The sequence below is a fragment of the Labrus mixtus genome, chromosome 7 (genome assembly GCF_963584025.1).
Source record: "Labrus mixtus chromosome 7, fLabMix1.1, whole genome shotgun sequence".
Lineage (NCBI taxonomy): Eukaryota > Metazoa > Chordata > Actinopteri > Labriformes > Labridae > Labrus > Labrus mixtus.
This window is the reverse complement of record NC_083618.1, coordinates 26,306,562-26,332,190: the sequence shown is the minus strand read 5'-3', so window position 1 is coordinate 26,332,190 and position 25,629 is coordinate 26,306,562. Positions and strand designations below refer to the sequence as shown.

The window sequence follows — 25,629 nt, the reverse complement described above, 5'->3', positions numbered from 1 at the left end:
TCACAAAATGAAACCTCATCTTACAAAAGCAAATATAACTAAACAATATTATGTATGCATGTCCTTTACTGTCCCATACTTTTTTATATTAGTATCAAACAGAATGTCTTTGATTAGGAGTCATGTGAGAAAAAAACAGTTTTCTTTTTTTTAAATCTTTTTTTAAAGGGCATTTTATTTAAAGGTTTTTGAGTAATAGAAGTAGAAATAAGTGTAAATATGTATACCATGAGAACAGTACAGTACTTAAATAAACACATGCAAGTTCTTACTTTCTAAAATTATCCACCTACATCATCAAAATCAACAAAGAAGGAAAAGATTTCTCTCTCGTGGAAAACTCTGCCTTTGGTTATTTGAGCGTCTGGGTCAAATGAGGTTGTCTTTGCGGGCATTTCTCTTTGGTGCATTGCAGTTTGACATAAAGGCCACAAGGGGGCAGTGTCACATAAGGCGAGCTGGTGATGTGGTGCTTTGCCAAAAAAATTATTGGCTGCAGCCCAACATTTTATCAGAAGTGTAAAAAACACACACACATGTGGGATATGTGATGAAGGTTTGAGTGAATGAAACAAAGCATATTTTAGGATTTGAGTCATCAGCACCTTCTGAGTTTTTTAAGCTTTGGGTTACTGCTCATATCTGTTAGACAGTGATGGTTCACAAAGTGGGCATTAGTCATCTTCCCCAAAAAGGTGTGAAACCACATGTTTCTGAGTCTTAGGTTGCTATTGTTGCAGGCTGAAGAATGCAGAGCTCAGACTGAGGAAAGATCCAGATGCAACTGTGAAGCCATAAAGAGAGAGGCAAGAGTCACTTCGCTGGTAACCAAGGCAACGTACCTGCTCCTCACAACAGCATCATCCCTGAGCGCAGAAACAGAAGTCTGTCTGATGTGAAGGAAGCAAGAGAGAGAGAGAGAGAGAGAGAGAGACACAGCAGAGGCAGCGACCAGGCATGCATTATTACAGCTCATCACTCCAAAAAATACAGATGAATATATTCTCATTCAGCAGCTCGTTTCTCAAGATCCAACTTTACATCATTTCTAACAGTTTAACACGCACAAACAGACAAACACACAAAGCATGGTGGGAATAACTCCCCTCACAAACAAACCTTTAGCACAGCTTACCGTTTGGCAGAAGCTACTCAAACTCTCTATGTGTGGGTGGACCTGAAATTCAATGAACGTAAAAAAAACACAAAGGTTACATCCATCCAGAACCCCCAAAACTCAGCTGGAAATTTCAACAAAAGATTGTTGCAGCACTATAAGTTTTATTGTTGCAATTTTGAAACTTTCTCCCAGGAGTTATTGACTGCTGAACTTTAAATATTTTTAACCGATATTTTTATTTTATATGAACCGATTGAAATGACCAGACAAATTAAATTGGATTAACGTTTTTAAGTATGACGATTGTTCTTCCCTTTCAAGCTGTACCCCTCATTTCAAGAAGAAATCACTGTAAGAAACCTTGTTATAGCGACATGTGATGAATTACTTTATTAAAGCTATATTATAAGTGATTATGTCATGTTGTGTTAAAATGAAAAAAATTAGAAAAATCATAGCTAATTTTGCATGTTGTTTAAACAATAATGTGAAACAAATGCATGAAATCTGTGCACCCCCACCCCCCCATACTATTTGATACTTTGAACTTAAACCATTGACATACATTAACTCATAACTATAACTAAATGATTCCAAAAAAACTGATGGAAAAAAGTAGGGGTGGGAATCACCAGAGTCCCCACGATACGATATTATCGCGATACTCGAGACACGATACGATTCTATTGCGATTTTTAACATTTTTGCGATATGCTGAGAATTACGATACAATATATTACAATTAAGCGTTTTAACTGCATATTATGTCCACTACACTAAACTAAATCAAGAACTGTTTTGTCAAATAAGATACAATTCTCAGTCTGTTCATCTCACTTCAGTCTTTTTATTTGTATTTCAGTCTAATTGAATGTCTTGAACATGAATTCTTAACAATGCAACTTGTTCAAAATGAATTGTGCAACACCTTCAGCAGTTAAAAAAAAAAAAAAAAAAGCATATCTAAAATATCATATTTAAAATATCGATACTTGGCCGCCATGAGACGATATAATATCGCCACACAAAATATTGCGATACTATACTGTATCGATTTTTTACCCCACCTCTTGAAAAAAGTCAGCTTGAAGGATGCACCTATGTGATGTGCTAAAAAGGATTCCTCCGGTATGTGCAGTTCACGCAGTCTACAGAGGAATGACCAACAAGAATAAAATGACCAGCGTGTACCTTTAGACATTGGCGCATTTCTAAAAAAATTTAACTAATCTTTTGTTTGAAGTTTGGAAATTAATTGATTTCCCCTCGGAGTCCATGTAATTAGCAGTTTTCAACAACAAAAAAGAAAAAAATTCTGACATTTTTGGATGTAAAAAATCTTTAAATTGATGCTCTCTGTTACATTGATTCATATTTAACATAAAGACAAGAGATGGAATTTGTTTGATGCAGTAGCACAGCAATATGTAATATTTTACAACGTAGGCAAACGATGTCTACAGCTAGAGCACAAGTCAAAGACACCCTAACAACCCGACAACTTGATTAATATCAACAGACAACTTTTATTTCTAAGATCATCCGGTTCCTGGTCTTGCAAGAATGTAATTAGTACAATATTTAGCATTATGATGATGCTGACCAGAGCACGTTGAACGCCCCCAGCTTCAGCTTTGCCTGAAAGGCCAATAGAAGTCTGAACTGTAGAGGACGTACTGTAAACGCTGTAAACTTTAGATTTACATATCCCCTTATCAATCCATGAGTCATGTTAACTGCAATATGTGGATTACACTAGAAACAAAACATGCATCATATACAAAGAAACATGTATTATTGAAACAAAGCTCATGCTCAGCCCTTCATATTGTAGCGGAGCAGCGGTGTACCAGTATTCAACCATGGTCAGGGTCAAGAGAAAAGGCCTGCAGATAAAAGACTCATTCAGACCGAATAACAGGCTTCTCCTTTTAATAAATGTTGTGCAACGAAGGCTGGAAACTTGGCATTGGGAAATTCTGCTATGTATTTTTGTAGAGTTAAAAAACACTATTTGTACCTGTGTAAAAAAACAGTCACTGAGAATATATTATAACAGCATGTAAAGCTGTAAAGGTATACTTCATTGCTGCCTGTATCATGCTGCCAGGTGAAACAGAGGCAGGCTAGTCTCACTTATAACATAACCTCTGCCAATCTGTTAAGTGAGATACATTCAATCTGACCGTCACGAGCATGATCTGTGTGCATGTTGTTACGTGTAATTGCAATGTTGCCTTTTGGTCTTCAGGGACCCAAACTGAATTCCATGTTTGCATCAAACCTGAGGGCCTCTTTTTGTTTTCTTACCAGTGCTGCCTCAACCAAGCCTGCTACCGGAGGCGGGGTACTCTATGCTAAAAGTGTTCCCGACGAGCAGCTCAGGAAACAAATAGAAAGGGAAGTGGTTCTTTAAATCAGCCAATGGGGGAAAGCGGGGGGTCGCGCTGCTCCTCTCAGGGCCCCCTGTGGGCGGTGCTTGTCCTGGAGGAACCACCCCTTCAAGGCCGCGGGGTTTGGTTGCACACAGGCTGCAGTTTCAGTTTGTTTTATTCACCATTTTGAGTAGCTGAAGGTAAAAAAAAAAAATTAAGAATATTTGCTTGAGGAGGAAAGGTCGCTGCCCTACTTTTATTTTCACGCACCAGCTCGGACGGTGGACTTGTGCGTCAACCTAGCTCCCCTTCGGTGCTTTGCAGAGCGGGAATCTATATTTCTTTTTTTTTTTTCTCCCCCTGTGCTTTTTCTCTTCTCTTCCCTCCCCCCTCCCCTTTTTCTTACATCCGTAACCTCTACAGTATTCCTGCAAAATGTCAAGACCAGTGAGGTAGGTGTGCTAATTCTGTCCACTGCTTTGCGTAAGTTAATAACGACGTGCTGGCAGCCATTGCAAATAACATGCACGGCTCGACCATGCTGTTTTTTTTTTTATGAGCTGGGGATGTGTTTATTTCATGAAAAAATAATGGGAGAGTGTGCGTGTGGTGTGTTTCCCTCTTGGCGTGTGCACCCTCTTTTTTTTTCTAACATGGATCCCTGCTCGCCATGTCTTGTGGAGATACAGCCCGCCGCTGTGTCGTGTCTCTCCTTTGCTTTTTTTTTTTTTTTTTTTTTCAAAGGATCCATGATGTGCATTGTTGCTCTGCTATGTAGGCCAAGCGGAAAAAAAAAATTAGGCGGTGTGATTTTTAAACAGCTATGTTTTACGGCTCACTCAAAGGGGGCTTTACTAGGCCCTTTTATAATATTTTCCCTCTCTCGCTGAGAATGAGAATATGGCTACCCCATTCAAACAGGAGAGGCTCTAAAACGATACAACCCCCACCACCAAAAAAAAAAAAAAAGGAGGTGGTGTCGGCCTCCTCCGGATTTGATCTTGTTTCCGCGCAGACTAGGTTATGTCGCGGATGTAGACTTCTTTGTGTTGCGTTTTAATCCCGATTTAAGCATGCATTTTGCGGGTTTCTTTACGAACTCAAGTCGTGTTTTTCTTCAAGATATTGTCGCTGGGAAAGTAATTGAACGCGGATATCTACATTTTAAGCGCTGGCTGTAAATTAACACTGCTGGCTGATGTCACAGGAGGGCGGAGTACTACATAAAGTTACCACACCCCCCTCCAATGTTAGATTCCCACTTTGATTGTAATGCAGGAGATATCTGCAGGCACTTCTTTTTCTTTTTAATTTTAATTCAAATTAACTCGTCCAACAAACTTGATTAGAAGTCAAGGTATGCTATCAATCAAACATTTCACAGAGCTTTAATAAAATAAAAATTGAGATTTCATTTATTTAAAATTGTCGAGGGGTTGTGTAAAATTTAATGGGAGGTAAGAAATAAGATAAAATTCTATGGGGGAAAAAATGTGTTGTTGATTGGGCTGTGCAATTAATCAAGATTTTAAATTTAACTTTTGCCTTCCTGACCATGAAACAAGGTAATCATGATGAATAGTATGCAGCATGTTACACTTCTTTTGTCCATAGGTTTAGCCATGTGTTTTAAAGTATTTATTGTTATATTTTGGCCAAATGATTAGATCAACAGCACCTAAAAGTAGTTAGCCTAATTTATTTTAATTCATTAATTATATATATATATTTATATTTTTCACTTATTTATTTTCAATTTTTGATTGTTTTTCAGTGTTGAAATTGTGTAAAATAGTTTAAGTTTGATAAATGCATGTATTCCCAGATGTCGTGAAGTCAGCGAGTAATTTTGTTTTTAATAATCCTGATCTCAATATCAATCAAAATAATCTTGATAATCATTTTTGCCATACCGAGTAATCCTAGTTGTTGATACTTTTTGGGGACTTCCACTTCGACCAAATATATAAAGCTAACTCACTTTATTTTTTAAAAAAGCTGGTCAAGCACAGTACAATCCATTTGCATAAATTATACTATTAAACAACATTTTCATTGTTGTGATGCTAGCTTGCAATGAGAGCACGGTCAGAGTGTGCACAGGGAGGTGTTAGTGAGCAATCCTATTAATATTGATGAATCTTCTTGGCTGAGGTTAGGAACATCATGGCTTCTAGACACTGCTAACATGCTGTGTCCACCAACAAATACTTATTTCTAACATGAAATGGCTTTTTTCTTGGTGTCAGTATCTTTATTGGCCGTGCATTGCTAGAACAGATAGCAGTGTGTTATCTGCTTAGCTATTTAATAATCATTGAGCTTTTACCAATGGGTAAGGATAAACATGCCTCTGTATGCTCACATCAATCTGGGTAATAAAACCTGAGGAAGCAGTAGGTTACTAGGCCAGGCGGCTAGTTGAAACAACCAATTCTCATTGGGTAATGACTCGACAAAGCTCCTCTGTATGCCACAGTAGCTTTGCCCTAATTCAGGGCTAGCATTCTTAGAAGGACCAAGTCTGTGAAGGAACCGAAACCAGGCGACTTCCTGTTTGAGTGACCACCTGTTCCTGAACTTCTCTTTCATCACTTTGTTTCTGTTACCTAGTAACGTTGACAACTGCACCTGAACTAGTTAACATAACCAACTTGACCTATTTTTTTTTCAAAAGAGAGTGTAAAGTTTTATGCCTCTTCGTATTTCAATATTCATATCGCTAGCTTTTGCGACTGAGGTGACAATTTACTTGCAATTTAAAAGTATTTGTCAGGCGTTTGAAAATCAATTAATCTTGTTGTACAGTATGTTGGGCCCACAAAGGGTACATTCTTGGTTGCCCAGGACAGCGTTTGATGTACTGCTGTGACGCAATCAGTCTTCAAATGAGCCGTTTAGCAGGACGTAGTCCCTGAAATGAGACCTGGCTAATTTCACAACTACCCATATTTGAAAGACTGTTGTGATTGGCCTCACTGTAATTAGGCCAGACTGAGACATCTCAAGAGGAGGGAGCAGAGCTGGTCTGCCAGAGCTAATGAATGATGGAGCTCGCAATCCCAGACGCCATCTGCTATGGTCTCACAATATTATAGCCTCTGGGCGCGGAGGCCAACTTTTTGGGGACTTCTTGAAAGTTCTCCCGGTAACAGACTTTGGGCCATGTCTTACTTTATCGTACTCTGCCTTGTTTGACCTCCTACAAGCAACTTGAGGAGCAAGCACGGAGTTGTTGGGCAGTTCATAGGGATCATGTAGAGCTAAATGGATGTTTACCTGCATATTGATGATCCAAGCTAAAGGAATACTGATAGATTGAAAAGGCATGTGAACGGGATCTGACAGTTTTCCGCCTGCTCGGAATAGTGACCGGCCGGGCGTCGTAGGTATAGCCAATTTTTGTGGCGATCTCAGACTCGCACACACGCAGGTTTGACATAGAGGAGGATAAATACAAAACGTTTTCCTGGGATTTCTCACCCGTCAACATCTCTGCCCGTGGTTGGCGTCTGCGCTGCCTGTTACATACGTGGGCAAACCCGCTGTCGCTCTGTAACTTTCTCTGCCTTGCTTGCCGGGGAGCACAGCCATTTAAATGTTTAATTAATATTCCTTTAGTATAATTTGGTTACGAAGGGACACTTCAATGATAAAACATCAGTGTATGGGTGATTTATTAAAAAGTTTGACCTGATGTGTGAGAAGCATCTCTTTACAGAACTTATTAAAGATAAATATTGATAATTAAAGGATGTAAACATGAGGAAAATTACAAACACAGATATTCACCAAGGCAGAGAGAAAAGAGGCAGACAGGTAAGAGTCTGTAAGTGTTCATTACTTCAGGAGTCAGAGAAAATTCAGCGGAAGAGAAAGAAGCAGTAAACTTCTGTTTCTGTAATTTTATTTATTAAAGAGTTAAATTAAAAACCTTGCACTGATAAGGGGAAATGATGGCTGTTTGAATCTAAAATGTGAAGAGCAATGAAAACAATAATGTTTTGTTTCAGAAGATAATTTATTTTACTTTATTAAGCTTCCATAAGGTCAAAAAATTAAAAGGAAAATAAAGTTAACAAAGGGTTTGACACTGAAAATGTTCTAGTGGAAGTTAATTTGAGTGAGAATGAGAGATGCTCATGTAACCTGGAGCAGTTTTTAAGATTAATTGGTAATGCACTGTCATTTATCAGCCAGTGTTTTATTTCGAATAAACATTAATTTCCTTAAAAGGAGAAGCGCCAAAGATTCATTAGTTTTTTCTGTTATTAAAGTGATTTAAAAAAAAAAAAAAAAAACAGAAATCTGTATCGACCAGAAACAAGAATGGTCAAAGAAAATGCCATCGGTGCATCTCTAATCTCAGCTGAAAAACTAGAGCCGTTTTCACATGTGCACGCCGGATAATATCTAGATAATTGCAGGAGGACCGCTCTGGAGATTCTCCCGACCTAGCCGGTCACATATGCTCTTCGCAGTGGGGGATCGGGGGATTTCCTTCGGTAAGACGTGACGTAAATAAACAACACGGAAGTAGCGGCCGAAGCAACAGAGTCCGCTACACGACGTTATAATGAGAATATTTGCCTTTATATCAATGCCATGTGTAATCCAACGGAATGACAACATCCACAAAAGAGAGGAGAACAACATACTGACGAACAGAAAACATAATGCAGCCGTTTAATTACGCGCACGGAGATCGTAGAGGTCGCGTGCAGACACTTTAGGCAGTCACTGTATATAAACGTCACTGGGGTCCCATTGGCTCGAGGTGAAATCTCCGGAGTATATGCTGCCGCGTTCAGACATCGGCTCACTCGGACTTTCTGCAGATAAAATACTAGGGGTCTGGCCTTAGAAACTTCTCACATAGCCTAAAGAACCTCCGGGTAGCCAATTCTCCGGAGTTTTTCAGGAGATTTCCGTATGTGTGAAAAGGGTTTAGTAGTGAGAGATACTACTTGGAACACAAACTAATACCACAGCCACCGTCCCATTAAAATCTGTAAAAGAGCTTGTGAAGCTCCTCATACTCCGTGTGTGTGCTGATGTTGGTTGCAATGGAAGTTCGGAGTGCTGTAGTGACTGATGATACAGTTTTATTGACGATTTTATAACCTACATTACTTGCCAACACTTCAACACTCAGCCAAACTGTGACTTTGCGCCTCTGGGGGCTTTCTCTTCACGATCATAGCTCTTACAGTCGACCGGAGCATTCTGGTCGGGCAGATCAGCACATTTCATATACGTTAGCTGTGAGCTATGACATTGCCCCAACAGCTGCTGACGGCTGCCTGGACGCCATCAGTCACGAGGGGAACATAATTATGATACTGCGTGGATACTCTATTCAAGGAAACTCTTGTGTACATGACATCAAAATATTTCTTTAGATAAACCTGATATTAAAGTGGCAGCAGTCTACCTCTGTTTTGCTGCATGCATGGTTGTTAATTTGGCACATTTTTGATTTGGCTAATAATAAATGCAAGCATAGCAAACACAGCACTATGTAATCAATTGAGGGCTACTCTTAAAACAAACACTAACTTGATTCATACTGTTTGCTGTATGTGGCCTCTCTGCTCTGCACCTGCAATTCTTTATGCTGTTCAGCTTATTTCTTCCTTTCGTCCCTCGTACATACACAACACAAGACAAGTAGCTTTTTTTTCTCTAATAAAAGAGAGGCAACACAAAGGGAGCAAAAGAAACCTGTACTTCACTATCTGGCACGCTTCCTCGAAAACAAACCAGCCACATGACTGTCCATTCATGAAAATGAATCGCACAATCCTCCGCGCTTTAAGAATCTATTTCGGTGTTTGTAAAACATCGCAGAAAGTCATAATCGCGTCATTTTTAACACAGTGTGCTAAACTTTGTGATATATTCATCCTCCCTATGTGATGAATTGTGTCAACACACTTTGTTTTCCATAGATTAGTAACTCATTAGAGTGGAGCTGGTTACAAAGTGAATATGTCACAGTGGGATTTGTGAATGTGTATGTAGTTGGCTGCATTTGAGCAGATATGGTGTTTATTACTGTGGTGAGTGTTTGCATGTGTGCCTGTTTTCATCCAATCACCTGTAAACAGAACAGGTGAATCTAAAAAAAAATGTGTATATCGTGGAAAAGTAAAACATTTTAACCTTAAAAGTTAAACTTTCATCTATTCTAGATTCATTTCGCATTACCTGTAAGTGAAATATTTCAAGCCTCTTCATGCTTTTCGTCTTGATGATAACGGTTCACAGGTCATGGAAATCAAAAATCCAGTATCTCAAAATATTAGAATATTACATAAGATCAACCAAAAAGGATCTGAAACAGAAATGTCGACCTGGATTTAGTTTGGTTTAGGTTATTCATTTATTTGAATCCCATCTGTTGTCCCTAGGACCTTCTGAGAAGTATGTACCTTTTGCACTCATTGCTTGGTCGTGGCTCCTTAGGCACAAACTACTGTATCAATACAGTGTAGCATGGAGGCAATCAGCCTGTGGCACGGCTGAGGTGTTGCTTTGATCACAGCCGTCAGCTTGTCTTTATTGTTAGGTCTGATGACTCTTATCTTCCTCTTAACAATACCCAATAAATTCTCTGGGGGGTTTTAGGTCAGAGGTCCAGTGTGAAGTCTCCACAGTCAGTGATTTGGGGGTGACATGTCATCTGCTGCTGTTGGTCAAATGTGTTTTGTCAAGTCAACGCAGCTGTCTACCAGGAGATTTTAGAGCACTTCTTCATGCTTCAGTCTGCTCACAAGCTTCTTGGAGACGCTGATTTCCTTTTCCAGCGGGACTTGGTCCCTGCCGCCCACAGTGCCAAAACTAGTAGTAACTGGTTTGCTGACCATTGTATTACTGCGCTTGATTGGCCAGCCAATTTGCCTGACCTGAATTGTCAAGAGGTAGATGAGAGACCCAACAATACGGACGAGCTGGATGCCGCTATCAAAGCAACTTGGACTCCATAACTCCTCAGCAGTGCCACAGGCTGATTGCCTCCACGCATGCGACATTGGCAGTAATGCAGTCATTCTCGCACAAGAAACCCTGACCAAGTATTGAGGAAGATACTTTTCAGAAGGGTACACATTATATATTAATCTTTTTTTATTTGCATCTTTTTATTCTAATATTTGAGATGCTGAGCTGTAACACATAAACAAGGTTAAAAAAAAAAAGGCTGGAAATGTTTGGCTATATTTGTAATGAGATGCACCTGTGTATGACACTGTTACTCCTCCCCCTCACTTCCTGTTCTCACCACACAACAGATTCACTCCAACAGTAGTCATCTAGTCTAGGATCTGCTTTCCTTGAAAATGATTTTTGGTGGCCCCGGTTATTTCAAGTCATCGCTGCATGAGATACCAGTGTGCCAAATGATTCATGTCAGAGTACTCTTTTTGCTTTGTAGATTGCTATTCACTCACGTAAATTGAAAAAGGGTTTTCTGTGTTTTAATCTGCATCAATAGTGCTTCTAGAGGTGTGTGTCACCTGATCTCATGTTTGCCACCTGAAGCTTTTTCATTCACTTTGCCAAATTACCCCTGGAAACTGTAGAAGGTGGACCAGTGTCCAGTTCAGTGCCCCCAACGGGAGACAGTCTGTGGCCTCTCAAACCAAATAACCTAATTCAGACGTAAACCACAAACAGCCATCTTGTTACATGTATATTACCTGATTTATCAAAGCTTTGTTGTCAACCTCTATGAGCCGTGAGCACCTTTTTGAAATGCCTTAAATCTGATGCAGACAGAGAAGTTGTGTGTGAGTGTTATCTGATGCGATGTGTGTGTATTTCTTCACAGGAACAGGAAGGTGGTGAACTACTCGCAATTCAACGAGTCGGATGCAGGTAAGAGAGGCTACAGAGGCTTCCCAGTATTTGGCAGTGAAGAAGCGCCATCTGTATAAAATTACAGCTGCTTTGATATGATATAAAAGATTTTTATTTTGAGGAAGAATCCATGGATAGTTGTCTCTGGTTATGAATACTGAAAGGCTAAATCTACAAGTCATGAATTTAAACTTGATGTTGCTTTATCAGCGTTTTGGTCAAATAAACCGTAGCCTAGTATTAAATGCGTCTTATGTACGGATGCTATAGTCCTCCAAGCAGGTAGCCCGAGTCCAAATCGTTTCCCCCTTTCCCCCCATGTCATTCCCCAATTCCTCTCCTCGGTTCTATTCTGTCCACTGTCCTATCTCTAAATAAAGCCATAAAACCCCCCAAAATACACCTTAAAAGATCTAGCCAAGAGACTCGACTCGGGCGTGAATGTAATGCCTTGTTTGGGACAGACAGCAGATAAGAAACTGTCCTTGTGTGTGGTAGCATGTGTGTCCAAAACTTAACGCGCTGCCCTTTCCCTGTAGATGAGGAGTACGGTGACAGTAAGCCTAAGAAGGTGCGCGCCACAGCCCCTCGTGAGCCCAAGCACAAGCGCTCAAAGAACTCACAGGATGACAGGTAATGTATTGTATGTTTGGGGTCCTGATCTTCTTTTGTGAGTTGGGTAGCCTAGGGGTCCTCCTCTTGAAACCACGACACATGTACGGTTGTCAGATATAGAAATAAATCTGATGTATCACCATGCAGAGAGAGGCAGCGTTTGGCTCTGAGGTTTGAATAAAACAAAACACACGAAAAGATTTACGCTGAGTGTTCTGGGAGATTTAAACAAACAAAAAAAAAAAGACCACATAGAAAACCTACAGTGGTCGACATAAACATTCATGGACGACAGTGAAAGTTGATATTGAGTAAAAAAAAAAAAAATTAGCTGGCGTTAGCTCAGTACAGTCACAGAGCAGCTAACGAAAGATGTGGAATGATAGAAGTGAAGTACTGTGGACTCATGTCCGGCTGTAGCTGATGCTTCCCTTATCTTACACAGATAATACATAAAGATGAGGTACATATTTAAAGAGAGCGAGCTGCTTTGGGGTCCAGGTTTGTCTTTTTGGAAATCTTTTACGTCTAATCTGTTTGTAATAATACAATCGAGAGAAAAGAGATGCTTCTGCGTGTGTGTGTGCGCGGCCTGGCAAAGAGCAGGAGGATCGAGTGTTTGTGTTTTTGTGGAGCGAGGGAGAGAGAGAACGCGTGAGCTGACACGATACTGACCTAAGGTCTGTGTGGCATCATAATATTAATAACCTTGTAAGGCTAAGTCTTCCCTTTTATAAAAATGTAAAATAAATGCAGTTTAGTAGGTTAAATCTAAAGTAGTGCGGTAATATGTTCTCTGTGAGGGTTTTTATGGGCTATTATACATCTGCATTAATATGCATGTTTACTGCTTTCGATGTTAAAGGTGTTACAAGTGTTTATACGTTTAGAAAAATATCGAATACAACCTGTTGCCTCGATATCAATTTCTGATTCCTTAAGAAGAGAGAAATCGCTTTGACTTAAAGTAAGGACTAAATTTCAGGACTTTCAGAGCACACTCCCACTAGGCAATCTGTACCGTGCCCAATGCACGCTTCACCCTCAAAGTCCAGTTCATTTGACCAGTTTGAGTGCTCGACCCGTGCTCAAGCATGGTACACTTCCTTGGCCCTGGCACGGTTGTAAGGTGTGCCACGGCATGGTACAGTTATTGCCCAATCACAAGCATGGGTTCCAATCGTGGACAGCCTTCCACGCGCCCCCCCCCGTGCTTCATGATCGCTTAAAGTCATGCATGTGTTGTATTACGATGTTATTTAAGCTACAAGAGGTGCTCAGGCCCGGTTAGTCCTGGAGCAGTGTGAGTGCAGTCCAGCGGGGGATGGGGAAGGGGCCAATCGGGGTTAAGCGCGGCACAGAGAAGCTGAGCCTAGTGTGAGTGCGCCCTTACAGATTAAAACTAAACAAGAAGGTTTTGATTTGTGGTCCACTAAATCTATAAATGGTTAACATTTCTATAATGTCACTAAAACTCAAAGTCTGACTCTTAAATAACGGCCAGAATGAAACCTGGTCTTTAGAAAATTACTGCACTGATTTTCAGGCCCTGATCCACCAGAAGCAGACACCGTTAACAGCTGGATGTGGAACTGCAGGTGCAAACAGAGGAGGGGAGTTAGGCTCAGGTAGAGAGCAGGGGAAATAGAGAGGGTAGTTGATCAAATACATCGTAGGATGGTAGACAGCCAGGTGTGCTATAGCAGTGTGTCAGGCAGAGCAGGGGGAAAGCTGCAAGAGTGTCGAGAAAAGAGAAACTCAGCTGGTTGGAACTGTGGGGGAGGGAGAAGAACTGCAGTAAAACATCCGCAGGTGCACCTTGTGATTTACTCCTTTTCTAATATCTAGTAGGGGTCCTCTGTGTGCCTGGGCTGGCATACTCGGAAGTTTCATTCATGGTTCCTCTTTATATTTGAAGATACCAAGCTATTAACTTATTTTTATATACTAAACATTTCCTGTTGGTGTCACTGTTTGTGGCAATAACAAGTTTTTGTTTTCATACTATATATAGTATTCTATACCACTTGGCGTGTCGAAATCTTTAAAAAAAAAAGATGCTAACATGCTGTAACTAAGATATTACATTCTGCTAATGAATGGTGCAGCGCGGGCCAGAGAGAGACACAGGCAGAACATTTGCGTATGGACAGAGGTGCAGAAGGAAAATGAAAAGTGGACATTTAATCATAATAAATAAAAAATAAAGCATGTTAACTCATGCTGCTCGGTATAACTCTGAGGTTTATCTGAGATGCTTATGAAATCCACTGTGAGCAGAGACAGGGTGACGGCTGTCTCATAGAAATGTTCCCTCCACAGGATGAACATGCACTCCGAGCTCTCTAAGCTATATCTTAATTTCTTTGACATTTCTTGGTAGGTTTCCCCCGTGCCTGCAGCCTTTCTGCTCTGCGCAGAAACCTTGTTACCTTTTTGATTACGACGCAGCGCAGCCACCAAATCAGCACGATGCCGTAATTGCAATTAGAAACAACCAAAATCACTGGGTGCTGTCCTCAGAAAACAGCGTTGCATTCATGAAAACAACTGGTAGACCTTGTCTAGAGATGAGGATGGTACGAAACGACTAAATTTGTAGGAAACTTGCTTAGCAACATCACTGGTTTTAAAGAGAAAAAATGCAACAGTCAAATAAAACAAAACTGTGTTTGAGAGAGGGCCACAAAAAGGAATACATAAAACAGAAAATCATTTGGACAGTTTCTCCTCAAAGGCATAGACGTTGTTGCATGCGGAGCTAACATCTCAGTAGATCAATTGGGTGCTTGTTCATTCTGGGAAGGTCACAGAGGTTCAAAGGAGTCAAGTAATTGCAATATTTTACAGTCACTTTTGTCTTCAATTGACTGAGTTCTTGGATATGTTCGGGGCCTGACACCCTGCCTGATGGTCATGCATACTTTAATCATGTACTGCTGTTGACAGACTGTGAAAGGAGTTATATACTCTGGTGTAATAGCAGCAAATTAACCATCTATCTTATTGTGTATCAGTTTGACTCATCATGTATTTGAGTGTATTTATTGATGTTGACTTGTTGAGCAACATTGGTTTCTTTGTGTTGTTTCCACAGAACTCAAGTGCTAGAATGATTCTTCTGGTTAACGACTTAATGTGCATTAAAGTCGAGCCTGATTGTGCATAACCAGGTCAGATTTGTGACCTGAGAAACGGGTGATTAAGGGTTAATCTCATTAACAGGCTTCCATCGCAACCCGGATTTGATCCAGATGGAGACACTTAATATGACAAGTGCAAATGGTGACTGAGAAACAGCTTATGGTCAGCAGCACATGCAGATTCAATCAATCATTAAAGGCAACCATGGTTTAGGGTCAGGAGAAAGTTTGCGTTTTACATCTTTTCACACATCACATAATAAATAATAGAGGAGTCGATATCACTTTAAATTCATCTTTGAAAAATTGGAGTTATAACAAATTTGAGCTTTTTTGTGAAAATGTCTTAGTCAAGGTTCACATCCTTTTTTTTTTTTTTTGCTTTCTGAGGATTAATATATCTGTGATTTTGTTCACGTTCCCTTTGCTAATGATTGCCCTTGTATTTGTTTCAGTGAGGAGTCTGATGACAAGCCAACAAAACCCAAAAATGATTCAGCAGGTAAGTCAGCCTACGTCTGATCCAGAGTGTCTTCGCTTCCTTATGTGAACATGAGTGATTTGATGTGTGGTGACTGAGCGCTGGAGAGCAGGCTCGCTGACTTCCCTCTGTATCGCTGCTGCAGATGACTTTGGCAGCGAGGAAGAGGACAATGACTTTGGAGAGGAGGAAGAAGAAGATGGAGGAAGTGACTATGAAGAGAAAAGAGGGAAGAAAGCAAAGAAAGCCAAGGTGGAGAAGCCCAGCAAGAGGGGGCCCAAAAGAAAACGGGCTGCAGGTAACAAACAATCTCTGAAATGTAATAATGATCTTTATTTTTCCATCAGGGGTAAAGATGACAAAACACTGGTGAACTAATGCGTCTCACATCTCAGTTATATTTGACTTTAGAGCCCTAAATTTTGAGACCTAAATGATGCTTTATACGTCAGTGCTCTGTTAGCTGTGAGAATTTGATCCATTTCATAAAGCAAATGTGTAAGTCTAGTTTTCTGTAGTTTTTTTTTATAAAGATGGATTAAAATGGTGTACCATTTAAGATCATGCTAACAGTAGCTTTACAGACTGAGAGAACAGTAAGGTGACGATTATTAACGTGTGAAGTGTTTAATAGAGGTGGGAAAAATCTATTTGTTAAAATCTAGATTCTTATCTTCTGAGATTTTAAATAGATTCATCACTTCCTGCTCAGTGCTAATGCGAGCTCTTTAACTCAGTCGAATGCCGACTGGGGCAGCAAGAAATTCCGCCAGTCTCACAGATAAATGGAGTAGATCCTGAAGTAAGTACTAATTCGAAAATAGACTTTAAATCATGAATCCAGGATCGTTTTGAATCGAAAATAGATTCTCAATCGAATCGTGACGCCAAGAATCGAAATCGAATCAAATCATGAGACATCCAAAGATTCCCAGCCCTAGTGTTTACAGATGTCTGTAAAGTAACACCATGTAAAGCATAGCGATCTTCATGGATCGCCATCTGTGATTCACAAGCCTCTACCAATTTCCTCTACCCAACTTGAGGCTTTAAAAGTAGTTTCTTGGGTCAGTGGTAGTTTGGACTGCTGAAGGCTATAAGCTTCAAATTAGAGTTAATATTAGATAAAAGTGAGCTTCCCAGACCTCTGCGTCCTCAGCCCTGCTTGAGACCAGCATATAGAGTAACTCAAGTTGCTTATAATTCTGTTGGTAGGAATTGAAATCCATGCATTTGCCAGCTCCAATTTGCACCATTTTTGATTTTGAAATGATATTTCAAAAGTCTGCTTTACAGTCTGCTACACATTGTCCTAAAAATAAGATGAAATTAAAATCTTGGAGAATCCTCGCTGAATATGCATTTTACAACGATGTTTCTTATAAAAACAAACAGACTACTCATCCTTTAATATTAACAAGACAACAGGAAAATATCTTATATTTTATGTTTGAGCTCATCACTGAGAAAAACAGTGAGTTGTTTGTATTTATTCAAACTGTACCAGAGTGTTTACATGTACATTTAAAAACGCCTTAAAGCTTGTGTTATTGATCGGTTGCTCTGCATGTACTTTGTCACGCTCTTTATTTATTCCTCTCACACCACCAGCTGATTGTGACTGATTGAATTGTTTGTCTCCAACATTCCCTTTAAAGTGTGACATGGGGCTTTGATTTATCACTGCGTTAATCATTTTGGATTGATGAGCCCGATCAATCAATCACTGTCATCTGCTGAGCTGAGTGATAGATGTTGACGGCATGCCATCTTAATGATGGTCCTAACTATATCCTCATTCAATATGCATCTTCTCTCTGTATTCATTGAAGGTTTTTTTTAAGAGTATCTAAATTAAAATAAATAATAATGTGGCTGATTTATTCTGTCACCATAATTGTCTTTATATTTCAGCCTCATAAACTTTCAAATGAATCATTAACCTCAAATAAATCCAACAGCTTTATTTTCTTTACACAGACAAAGTGTTGTTTCCATTCGAAGCCATTGTAATCCATTTCTGCCTTAGCGAGCGAGAATGCATACACAGCAGTGGTTAACAGGATGGCTGTTCGGTAAAGGAACACCCTGAAAGCTGTAGGAAATATAAGAGAGTAGGGGTGGCAGTAGCTCAGTCTGTAGGGAGTAGCTCAGTCTGTAGGGAGTAGGGAGTTGGGTTGGGAACTGGAGGGTTGCCGGTTTAAGTCCTGGTGCAGACCAAAGTATGGGAAGTAGGTCTGGTAGCTGGAGAGGTGCCAGGACTCTACCCGAGTACAGCCAAGATGCCCACTCTAACATCTCTCCACTAATGCATGTCCACAGGTCCTGTGTGTGTGTGTGTGTGTGTGTACTTCGGGCCTATGTGTGTGAGAAGCATGTCTCTTAATAACAAAGTGTAAACCAGAATTTTCCTCAGGAATTAATAAAGTATGTAAAATAAAAATAAAACATATTTCGGTAGAGAAAAACGATATAGTCCAAAAATCATCTGATGTTACAAACCGTGGAGAACTAGCTGTTACATCGAAATTCAGTTGATTTGTCAACACTGTGGTTTGGGTTTCTTTATCCGGGGGGTTTCATGCTCCAGCACACATGCCGTCTGAACAATGTGAAGGTCCCCATAAGGTCTAATAAGATACTTAGATCAGACTGAAAATGTGTCTGCAGCTAGTTTAATGCTTGATCCAATTTATCATTAAAAAAAAGCCACGTATTTCGTAGCTCTCATCAACTTTAATGTATTAGACGTTGGAGTTTTAGGCAACTGAAGAAGACTCTGTTTCAGCAGGTTGTAGCAATGTTTCAAAACGGTCACATTTTGGAAAACTAGGGGTAAAAAGCAGAAAATCACTGAACCATTTTATGTATTAAAATAAAAGACATTCTGAACAAAACAATCAGCTCACAGTTATATTGTTGTGTATTTTGTAATTGGGGTCAGTGTGTGAAGACATTAGTGGAAAACAGCTGCATAAAATGTGTTGAATAAAAACAATAATATGTCAGATCAACATGTGGACCGGGTATAGACCTGTTTATAGCCTCAGCATTTCATGATTAGCATAGTTAATCTCGTTTGTTTTTGACCTCTTAAGATTGTGAGTCATTCTGTAACTCTTTGTGTTTTCCGAGTAGAAGACAGCGATGATGAAAAGGAAGTGAGTCGAAAGCGTACAGTGCGTCAGGCCGCCTCCAAGGCCGTGTCCAAACAGAGGGAGATCCTGCTGGGTGACGGAGGCAGCGAGGACGAGGAGCATGAAGACCAAGAGGAAACTTATGCTGACCGTATGTACAACTGCTCTTAACACTGATCCAACAACACACAGGCTGTTTTCGAAACCGCGTACTACATACTACTATCTAAATCAGTAGATCTACTATCTAACCCTAACCCTAACCCAACAATAGTATGTAGTATGACTGCCAGTCGTCGGTTATTTTGCAGTATGCTTGGTCCGGTTAAACTGGTTTCCGGTCCTGGAATGCGGAAGTAAACAATGGCCCATCATGTATATTTTTCAAGCATTCAGGTTTAATTTTTACACAGCTGTGAATAATATGTAATCATATGAGCAAGCCAGTAATTGCAGCAGCTTGTGGCACATGTGGCACATGCATCGTACAGTTGAAAAAGCAGGAACATCTCAGGTGGTAAGACGCATAAATATCTGAAAATGTCATATTTGTCATTGGTTCATGCCCACAATGTGGCAATAAGAAGAAGGAGACAAGCTGCCCTCCGCCATTACGACTGTAAATATTGACCTGGCGCTTTGCATTCTGGGAGACAGTACGCGAGGTAGACTGGTCCGATGCATACTGTAAATTTTTCCCGAATCAGTATGACATCCGGGTATATTTCGCATACTGCGGATCTCGCATTTGTTCGCATACTGCATACTGCATTTTGGCCAAATCAGTACGTACTAGTAGTATAGTACGCGGTTTCGAAAACGGCCACAGGTTCACTAAATGCAACATTTAAGAAATCTCCCAGCAGCCACACAGCACACATAGGTAGATGATGACATATGGCTAATGTGTTGTTTCTGTATGAACTACTGGAACACAGTCAGCTTCATGTGTTTTAACTTAAAACGTACTCTAGACCGGTGGTACTCAACTCAGAATTCAACACACCCAAATGTTGTCTGCCATGGCCCAAACTGGGTGTGTGGGGCTGCACTATTGTTGTGGACGTTGTTGTGACTGTTGTAAACAGTGTCGAGCAAGCGTTCCAGTAAAGTATGTTTCATGCACACTTGTCGTTGTAGTAGAAGTTGGCGGTAAACTGGTGTCAATTTCTTTACAAGTATAATGTTCTGCATTGACATAAAAGTAGCGTAAATGGTGATTTGTGACAGAGGACAGTGCAGATTTAAGACAGTCTTCTGCATGTTCGCTCTGACACTCGGAGCAGAGCCAGCGGCCTCACACGCTCACTGTCCTCCTCGCGTCAAGTGCAAGTGTCAAAAGTTAACGTGATGGCGAATCCTAGCACAGCAATTGGTTACCTTGTATGTTCCCCTCCTCAAGTTGCGGCAACATTTAGTGAGTGTGGCTTGCAGCACTTGTCTTTTCAGTCCTTCTCGGGCTAACATGGGCTATTTGCTGTAATGGATTTGATCGCCATCATGTGTTTGTTTGCTGAATGTGTCTTCCAAATGATGACTCCCTTGTCTTAAGTACAAGATGATGAAAAGAAGCAGGCTGTGGCTCTGACTCGTGGTCAAAAGGTTTTCTGTAAATACTAAAACACCGAACAGTGTCGAGCACAGAAAGGAGTTAGGTATCCCATCACACGGCTTGTTTAAGGGGAAGACAGGGGGGGTTATAGTGCGTGAATATCTTTACATATGCGTGACCTGTAATACCTGAATCTGAGGTCATATCGCCCCCCACTACATTGTAGTTATTGAACTAACACAGAAGGTAGAAAGTGCACGGCCCTTAAATCAATATTTAAGTCATGCTTTGATGCACAATAACCGGCTCATTTCTGGCAGCTTTCTAACTCAATATCATCAGAGCTATACCGATACCTCAATGTTTTTTTAGTATCAATGCTTAATAATCTCTATGTGAAATAAAGGCCGTCGAACAATCAACGAGCGGTCATTGTTGCATTTGTTGATCATCAAAGCCATCGTGTTTTAGACTTCTGAGCATCACGACCTCTACATTAACACATCCCATACGTGTTTCTGTGTGCAGCTGACGAGTCCGGCAGCGATGAGGACTTCATGGTGGAGGATGATGATGACAGCGACTACGGTCGCTCCAAGAAGAGAGGCAAGAAGGTGATTCGACGGGGACGGCCGGACAAGAAGGAGAAAAAGAGCCCCAAACCCCGACTAAAGGCCACAGGTGAGAAGTCCGACCTCAGACTAGGCAAGGGCAAATTCTACATGTGTAGATACCCCCAGGCCCTCCAACCTGCATTTCCTTTAGAAACTTCACTTATTTTTCTCTTTTCTAGAGTTTGCTGGACCCACTACGAGCTGAGAATTAGTCAATGTGTATGGGCATACAATGCATCCAACTGTAGGTCACCTTCCAGGCAGGCAAATGTTAGAAGAAGTCTCAAGTGAGGTCGCTTTCAAAAAGAAAAACGTGACAGTTTTATTTCTTAGATTAAAAAAAAACACCATTTAAGATTACAGGGGCTTATGTAGGGAGCCCCTCTGTGGCGAGCGCTTTCAATTAAAAGATTTTGAAAGGCGACTTTTGCCTTTATTAGATAGGAGAGGCTAAAGAGAGACAGAAGAAACATTTGGAGGAGAGAAAGAAGAAAGACGTGAGGCAAAGGACCGAGGTCTTATTCAAACCCGAGGCTGATGCGACGAGGACTTTAGCCTCCGTTCATGGTGCAGGCGCCATAACTGCTAGGCTATCAGCGCCCCCGGTCAAAAGATTTTATGTTATTTTCTTTTTCTTGAATCCCTGAACACCGACTTTTAAATAAGATATTTGTAATTTACTAGTGAGTGAAGTTTTTCTTTTTCTTCTTTCGTCCCTCTCAGTAACCCCCAGCCCAATGAAAGGAAAGGGGAAGGGGCGCCCCAGTGCTGCCAAGGCCCTGGAGAAGAGCTCACCCAAAGAGGAGGAGGACGAGGAGCCAGAGAGTCCCCTGGAGGAAGAGGAGGAGGAGGCCGAGAAGAAGGAGACATCCCCCGCCCCCAAGACGACAAAGGAGGCTGGAGGCGGCGATGAGGAGGAGGAGGAGGAAGAGGAGGAGGACGGCTCAGAAGAGGAGGCACCGTCTGGAGAAGACTAGAAGATGGTACCCACTGAAGCCCATCCTCTGTCTCTCTCTCTCTCTCTCTCTCTCTCTCTCTGTCTCTTCTCAATGTTTTTATTTTCTTCTGTTGCTCCACGTTCGAGGTTTTTTATCCCCGTTTTATTTTATTTTTTTTCTCCTGGTGGCCTGGCTCAATGGTTTGGACTTGGTGTGCTTCTTCTTGGTCTGCTTCACCCCTCTCCAACCAAGACATTGTTCTCACGCGATCAAACAGTGTCAGTGAGGATTGTTGTTTTCCTTTTTCAACACCTGAGTCTCAGCATTCAGCCGTACCCAGCCTCCTTTATTTTTTTTTTTCCATCATCTCCATTCTGCATCATACTGTTAAACCTTTCCACAAGCTCAGAGCTCGCAAACATCCATCCTGATGGTGATCAAACCAGTTCACTTTTTGCTTTCTCTTTTTCCTCCTGTGATAATTGAGACAACTGCCAGACTAATATTCTCCTGTTTTATTTTCCTGACGACTACTGAGAGAATTGTCCAGAGCGCCTCAGTATCAGTAACGACAGCGCTGTAAACATAAAGCGACATGAACACACACACACACACGGCTTCAGCCTTCACCCTCTCTTTGGTACTTTATGCTTTTAAACCAACATCATTTTTTAACAGGGTGACATTAGTTAGATAACTGTTTGAAATCGCTTCTTTCAGATAAAACAATGTCTTTTTATTTAGTTTTTTTTTTTTTTTTTTTAAGCTCTCCCTGATTGTTTCATCTTTGTTCCCTGAACTGGTATATTGTGGCTTCGTGGAGAATTAAATAAAGCGTGTTATTTTAAAAGGTAATCCACTAGTAGCTGCTGCTTCGTAGGTCAGTTTGTAAACTTAAAGGTGCGGTCTGTAGATTGTCTGAGTGGCGGTGGCTCACACCTGAGTGCTCATTACAATTTGAACCGCCACTATCACACCTTTAACAGCCGGCTTGTGTGTTTTTATTTGACTTGTTTAAATGTATATGCTTCAAGTAGGGGTACATCCTGTAAGAGGGCTTGTTTTTTTTTTTCCTTCTCAGCCAATCCGCTGCTTATGTAAAACAGTTCCTGTTGTCATATGTTGGGCTGAAGCACCACTCTTCATGACACTTTTTCTTTTTTTTTTTAACACACAATCCCCGCCTCCCTGCATGGCTGCTTCTGAACATTCAATCCCTTGTGCCAGGCACCCCTAAATTTGTCCTTTTTTTTTTTTGTTTGTTTTTGATTTTGAAGAAATGCAAGAAGAGATGTTTCTTTTTCTTTCTTTTTTTTTTTCTGTCGAGAGTTAAGAAAATGAATGTTGTTTTTTCTCCTGTTGGTTCATTGTTTTAATTCTCTATTCAGATTTTTTTGTAATGTTTGTTTTTTAAGAAAAGAAATAAAATGTATCTTGATTTTAAAGAAAAAACGTTGACCCTATCCAATCTGTTCTGCCGGATGGTCGGACCAGCCGTCCCCCCACTCTTCTGTCCTTTCATTCATTTCCTCTCCGTCCCTCTCCCGGCCCCATCAGCTTCACGGTTACTGTTGATATCCATCCATCTGTTTCTTGGAGCTTTCTGTTCATCCATTACTGTTTCACAACAGATACGTTGGATTAAAGAGAGATGAAGCTCTGATGCTCAGAAACGAGTTGACAAAAGAAACAAAGTGGGCAGCTCGGTAAATAAGCAGCATTCATTTGTCTTTAAAGCCTTAATTTTTGAGTTCAGCTTCAGTAGTGGTTTTGGAAACGTCGTTGGAGGCCCGAGAATGTATCCTGTCCTCATGTTTTAGATATTTGCTGCGAGCAGCAGAGTAGACTTAACACAAGTCAACAATTTGTACGATCAGCAGAACATCCAAAGCCATAAACGATCTCAAAACTAGTGACTCAGACATCAGGTGCAGCACTTGTGAGATTGTCCTTTTTTGCAAAGAGTAGTATTTTGATGTCAAATAAAAAAAAAAAAACATAAAAGGAAGAAAAGGGTTGCTATTGTGATCTTGGGGATATTATTCTAAGGTGTTGGTCAGGATAAAGACGAGATCTGATCCGTCCCAAGGCTGCAGTGCAAATCAGTCCTGGATGTGAACAGGACACAGTGGAACCTGTACTTGGTTCAGAAGCACATTGAGTTGTTTTACAAATGTCCTTAATAGCAGGTTAGTTTTTCTACCTTCAGATCCTGAATTGGCAACCAATCCTCCCAGTCATTTTAAGATGATTGAATATAAATAAGGGGGTAAAAAGTGTGTTTCTACTAACCTTCAGTTCAGAGAACTTTGAATGCAGTAGTATTAAAAAAAAGTGTCCTGTAGTTCACAGCATGGAGGGCTTGAACGAGGGTCCTCTCCATCATCTCACAGGAGGCACATGGCATTGTGGATTTCTCCTCTTAACATCCATCCTTCAAACTCTTCAGTTGTACTGTTTTTTGATGTGTGTTTTTTTTCTATCTACCTTCAGTTGTACTGGCCATGTAAATGTAAGCCAAGTTGTGATTTTACAGGAGACCAAGAGGAGAAGCTTTTGTCAGTAGTGTGAAAAAGGAACGCTGAACTCTTGAACCTTTTGCATGTTGTGGAAAAGAAGTGCGAAGCAATGATGATGATGATGATGAAATGATGCTGGTGATGGCAATATTGTGGTCTAACAAAAAAAAGTATTAACAACAATGATGTTGATAATGTTTTGGTTTCCCAGCTTCTAATAAAGGCAACCTACTTTTTATACGGATTTAACTACTTGTTTTGTGACATTAAGCTCTTTGTAATGTGCCGGTAGCTTCTCTGGTTTAGAACGAGCAGAAGTTCACCGTGGCTGCCACTAAGGGGCGCTGTGTGCAACAACAGCATAATAATCTGATGGAACAGACTGCTGCTGCTTCCATCTTCACATGAAAACTGCACTGCAGAATCTGTTCGCTGAGAAACGAGAAAAATACATTAAAATGAAAGGGTCTGACCAATAAACAGTTGCATTGTGGTTAATGGAGGCAACTGGTTTGAAAATAAGGAAAACCTCTGATTCTGTTTCTTGTTTCCCAATAAAAAACAAGTTAACATTAAAACTAAAAGAGGTAATAGAATTCAATCAGTGTGTAATGATCCAAACACAAACAAAATATAGTTAACAACATGTAATTGGTCTGTTTGGTGAAGATAATAAAGAATATAACAGCTCAAAGCTCAGAGTTTTTAGGATACAGATTGTTGTAAGTCTGCTAGAACATCCGTCATGCCATAATAGACAACAGTCCTTATTTCTTTAAATGAACAAACAGGCCGTTTCCTCGTTTTCAAAAAAATAGTCTAAGGCATGTTTAGCCTTACGAGTGTTGATCTTCTTGTAACTGAAAGTTCAGCGTCGATTTGCCAGCTCCTATTGTCACATGTTGAATTGTCCTTGGGCAAAACATTGAACCTGCTGCTTTGTCAGTGGCTAAGATTAGTTAATACTGGTGTCTACTTTTTAAAGCTGCCTCTGCCATCAATGTGTAAATAGGTGAACGTGACGTGTGGTGTAAAAAGAGCTTTGAGTCGTCAGAAGGCTTTAAAAGCTCGAGTTCATTTCCCATTTCGTTTAAGACTATGCATACCAACAATATCAAGCATTGGAAGCCAAATGACCTTAAACTTAAATGTGTAAGTCTATGATTATGACATGTTTCTTAATTGTATGTTTGAAGTTTTAATTCAGCAGCAGCAGAATTGGATGTTTGAAGAGTTACTGCTCCCAAGAGGCAAAAGGAAGAACAAATACATTGA

At 40.5% G+C, this 25,629-nt stretch overlaps 1 protein-coding gene across 1 annotated transcript; it reads left to right on the top strand.

Annotated features, from left to right (window-relative positions):
* Positions 1 to 3,607: 3,607 nt before the first annotated feature.
* nucks1a (nuclear casein kinase and cyclin-dependent kinase substrate 1a) lies at positions 3,608 to 24,592 on the top strand. The gene is made up of 8 exons (XM_061041416.1): positions 3,608 to 3,947; positions 11,327 to 11,373; positions 11,895 to 11,988; positions 15,569 to 15,615; positions 15,740 to 15,892; positions 18,733 to 18,882; positions 20,812 to 20,964; positions 21,621 to 24,592. The coding sequence occupies exons 1-8, from the start codon at positions 3,931 to 3,933 to the stop codon at positions 21,872 to 21,874; spliced, it is 915 nt and encodes a 304-aa protein (XP_060897399.1). The 5' UTR covers positions 3,608 to 3,930; the 3' UTR covers positions 21,875 to 24,592.
* Positions 24,593 to 25,629: the final 1,037 nt, after the last annotated feature.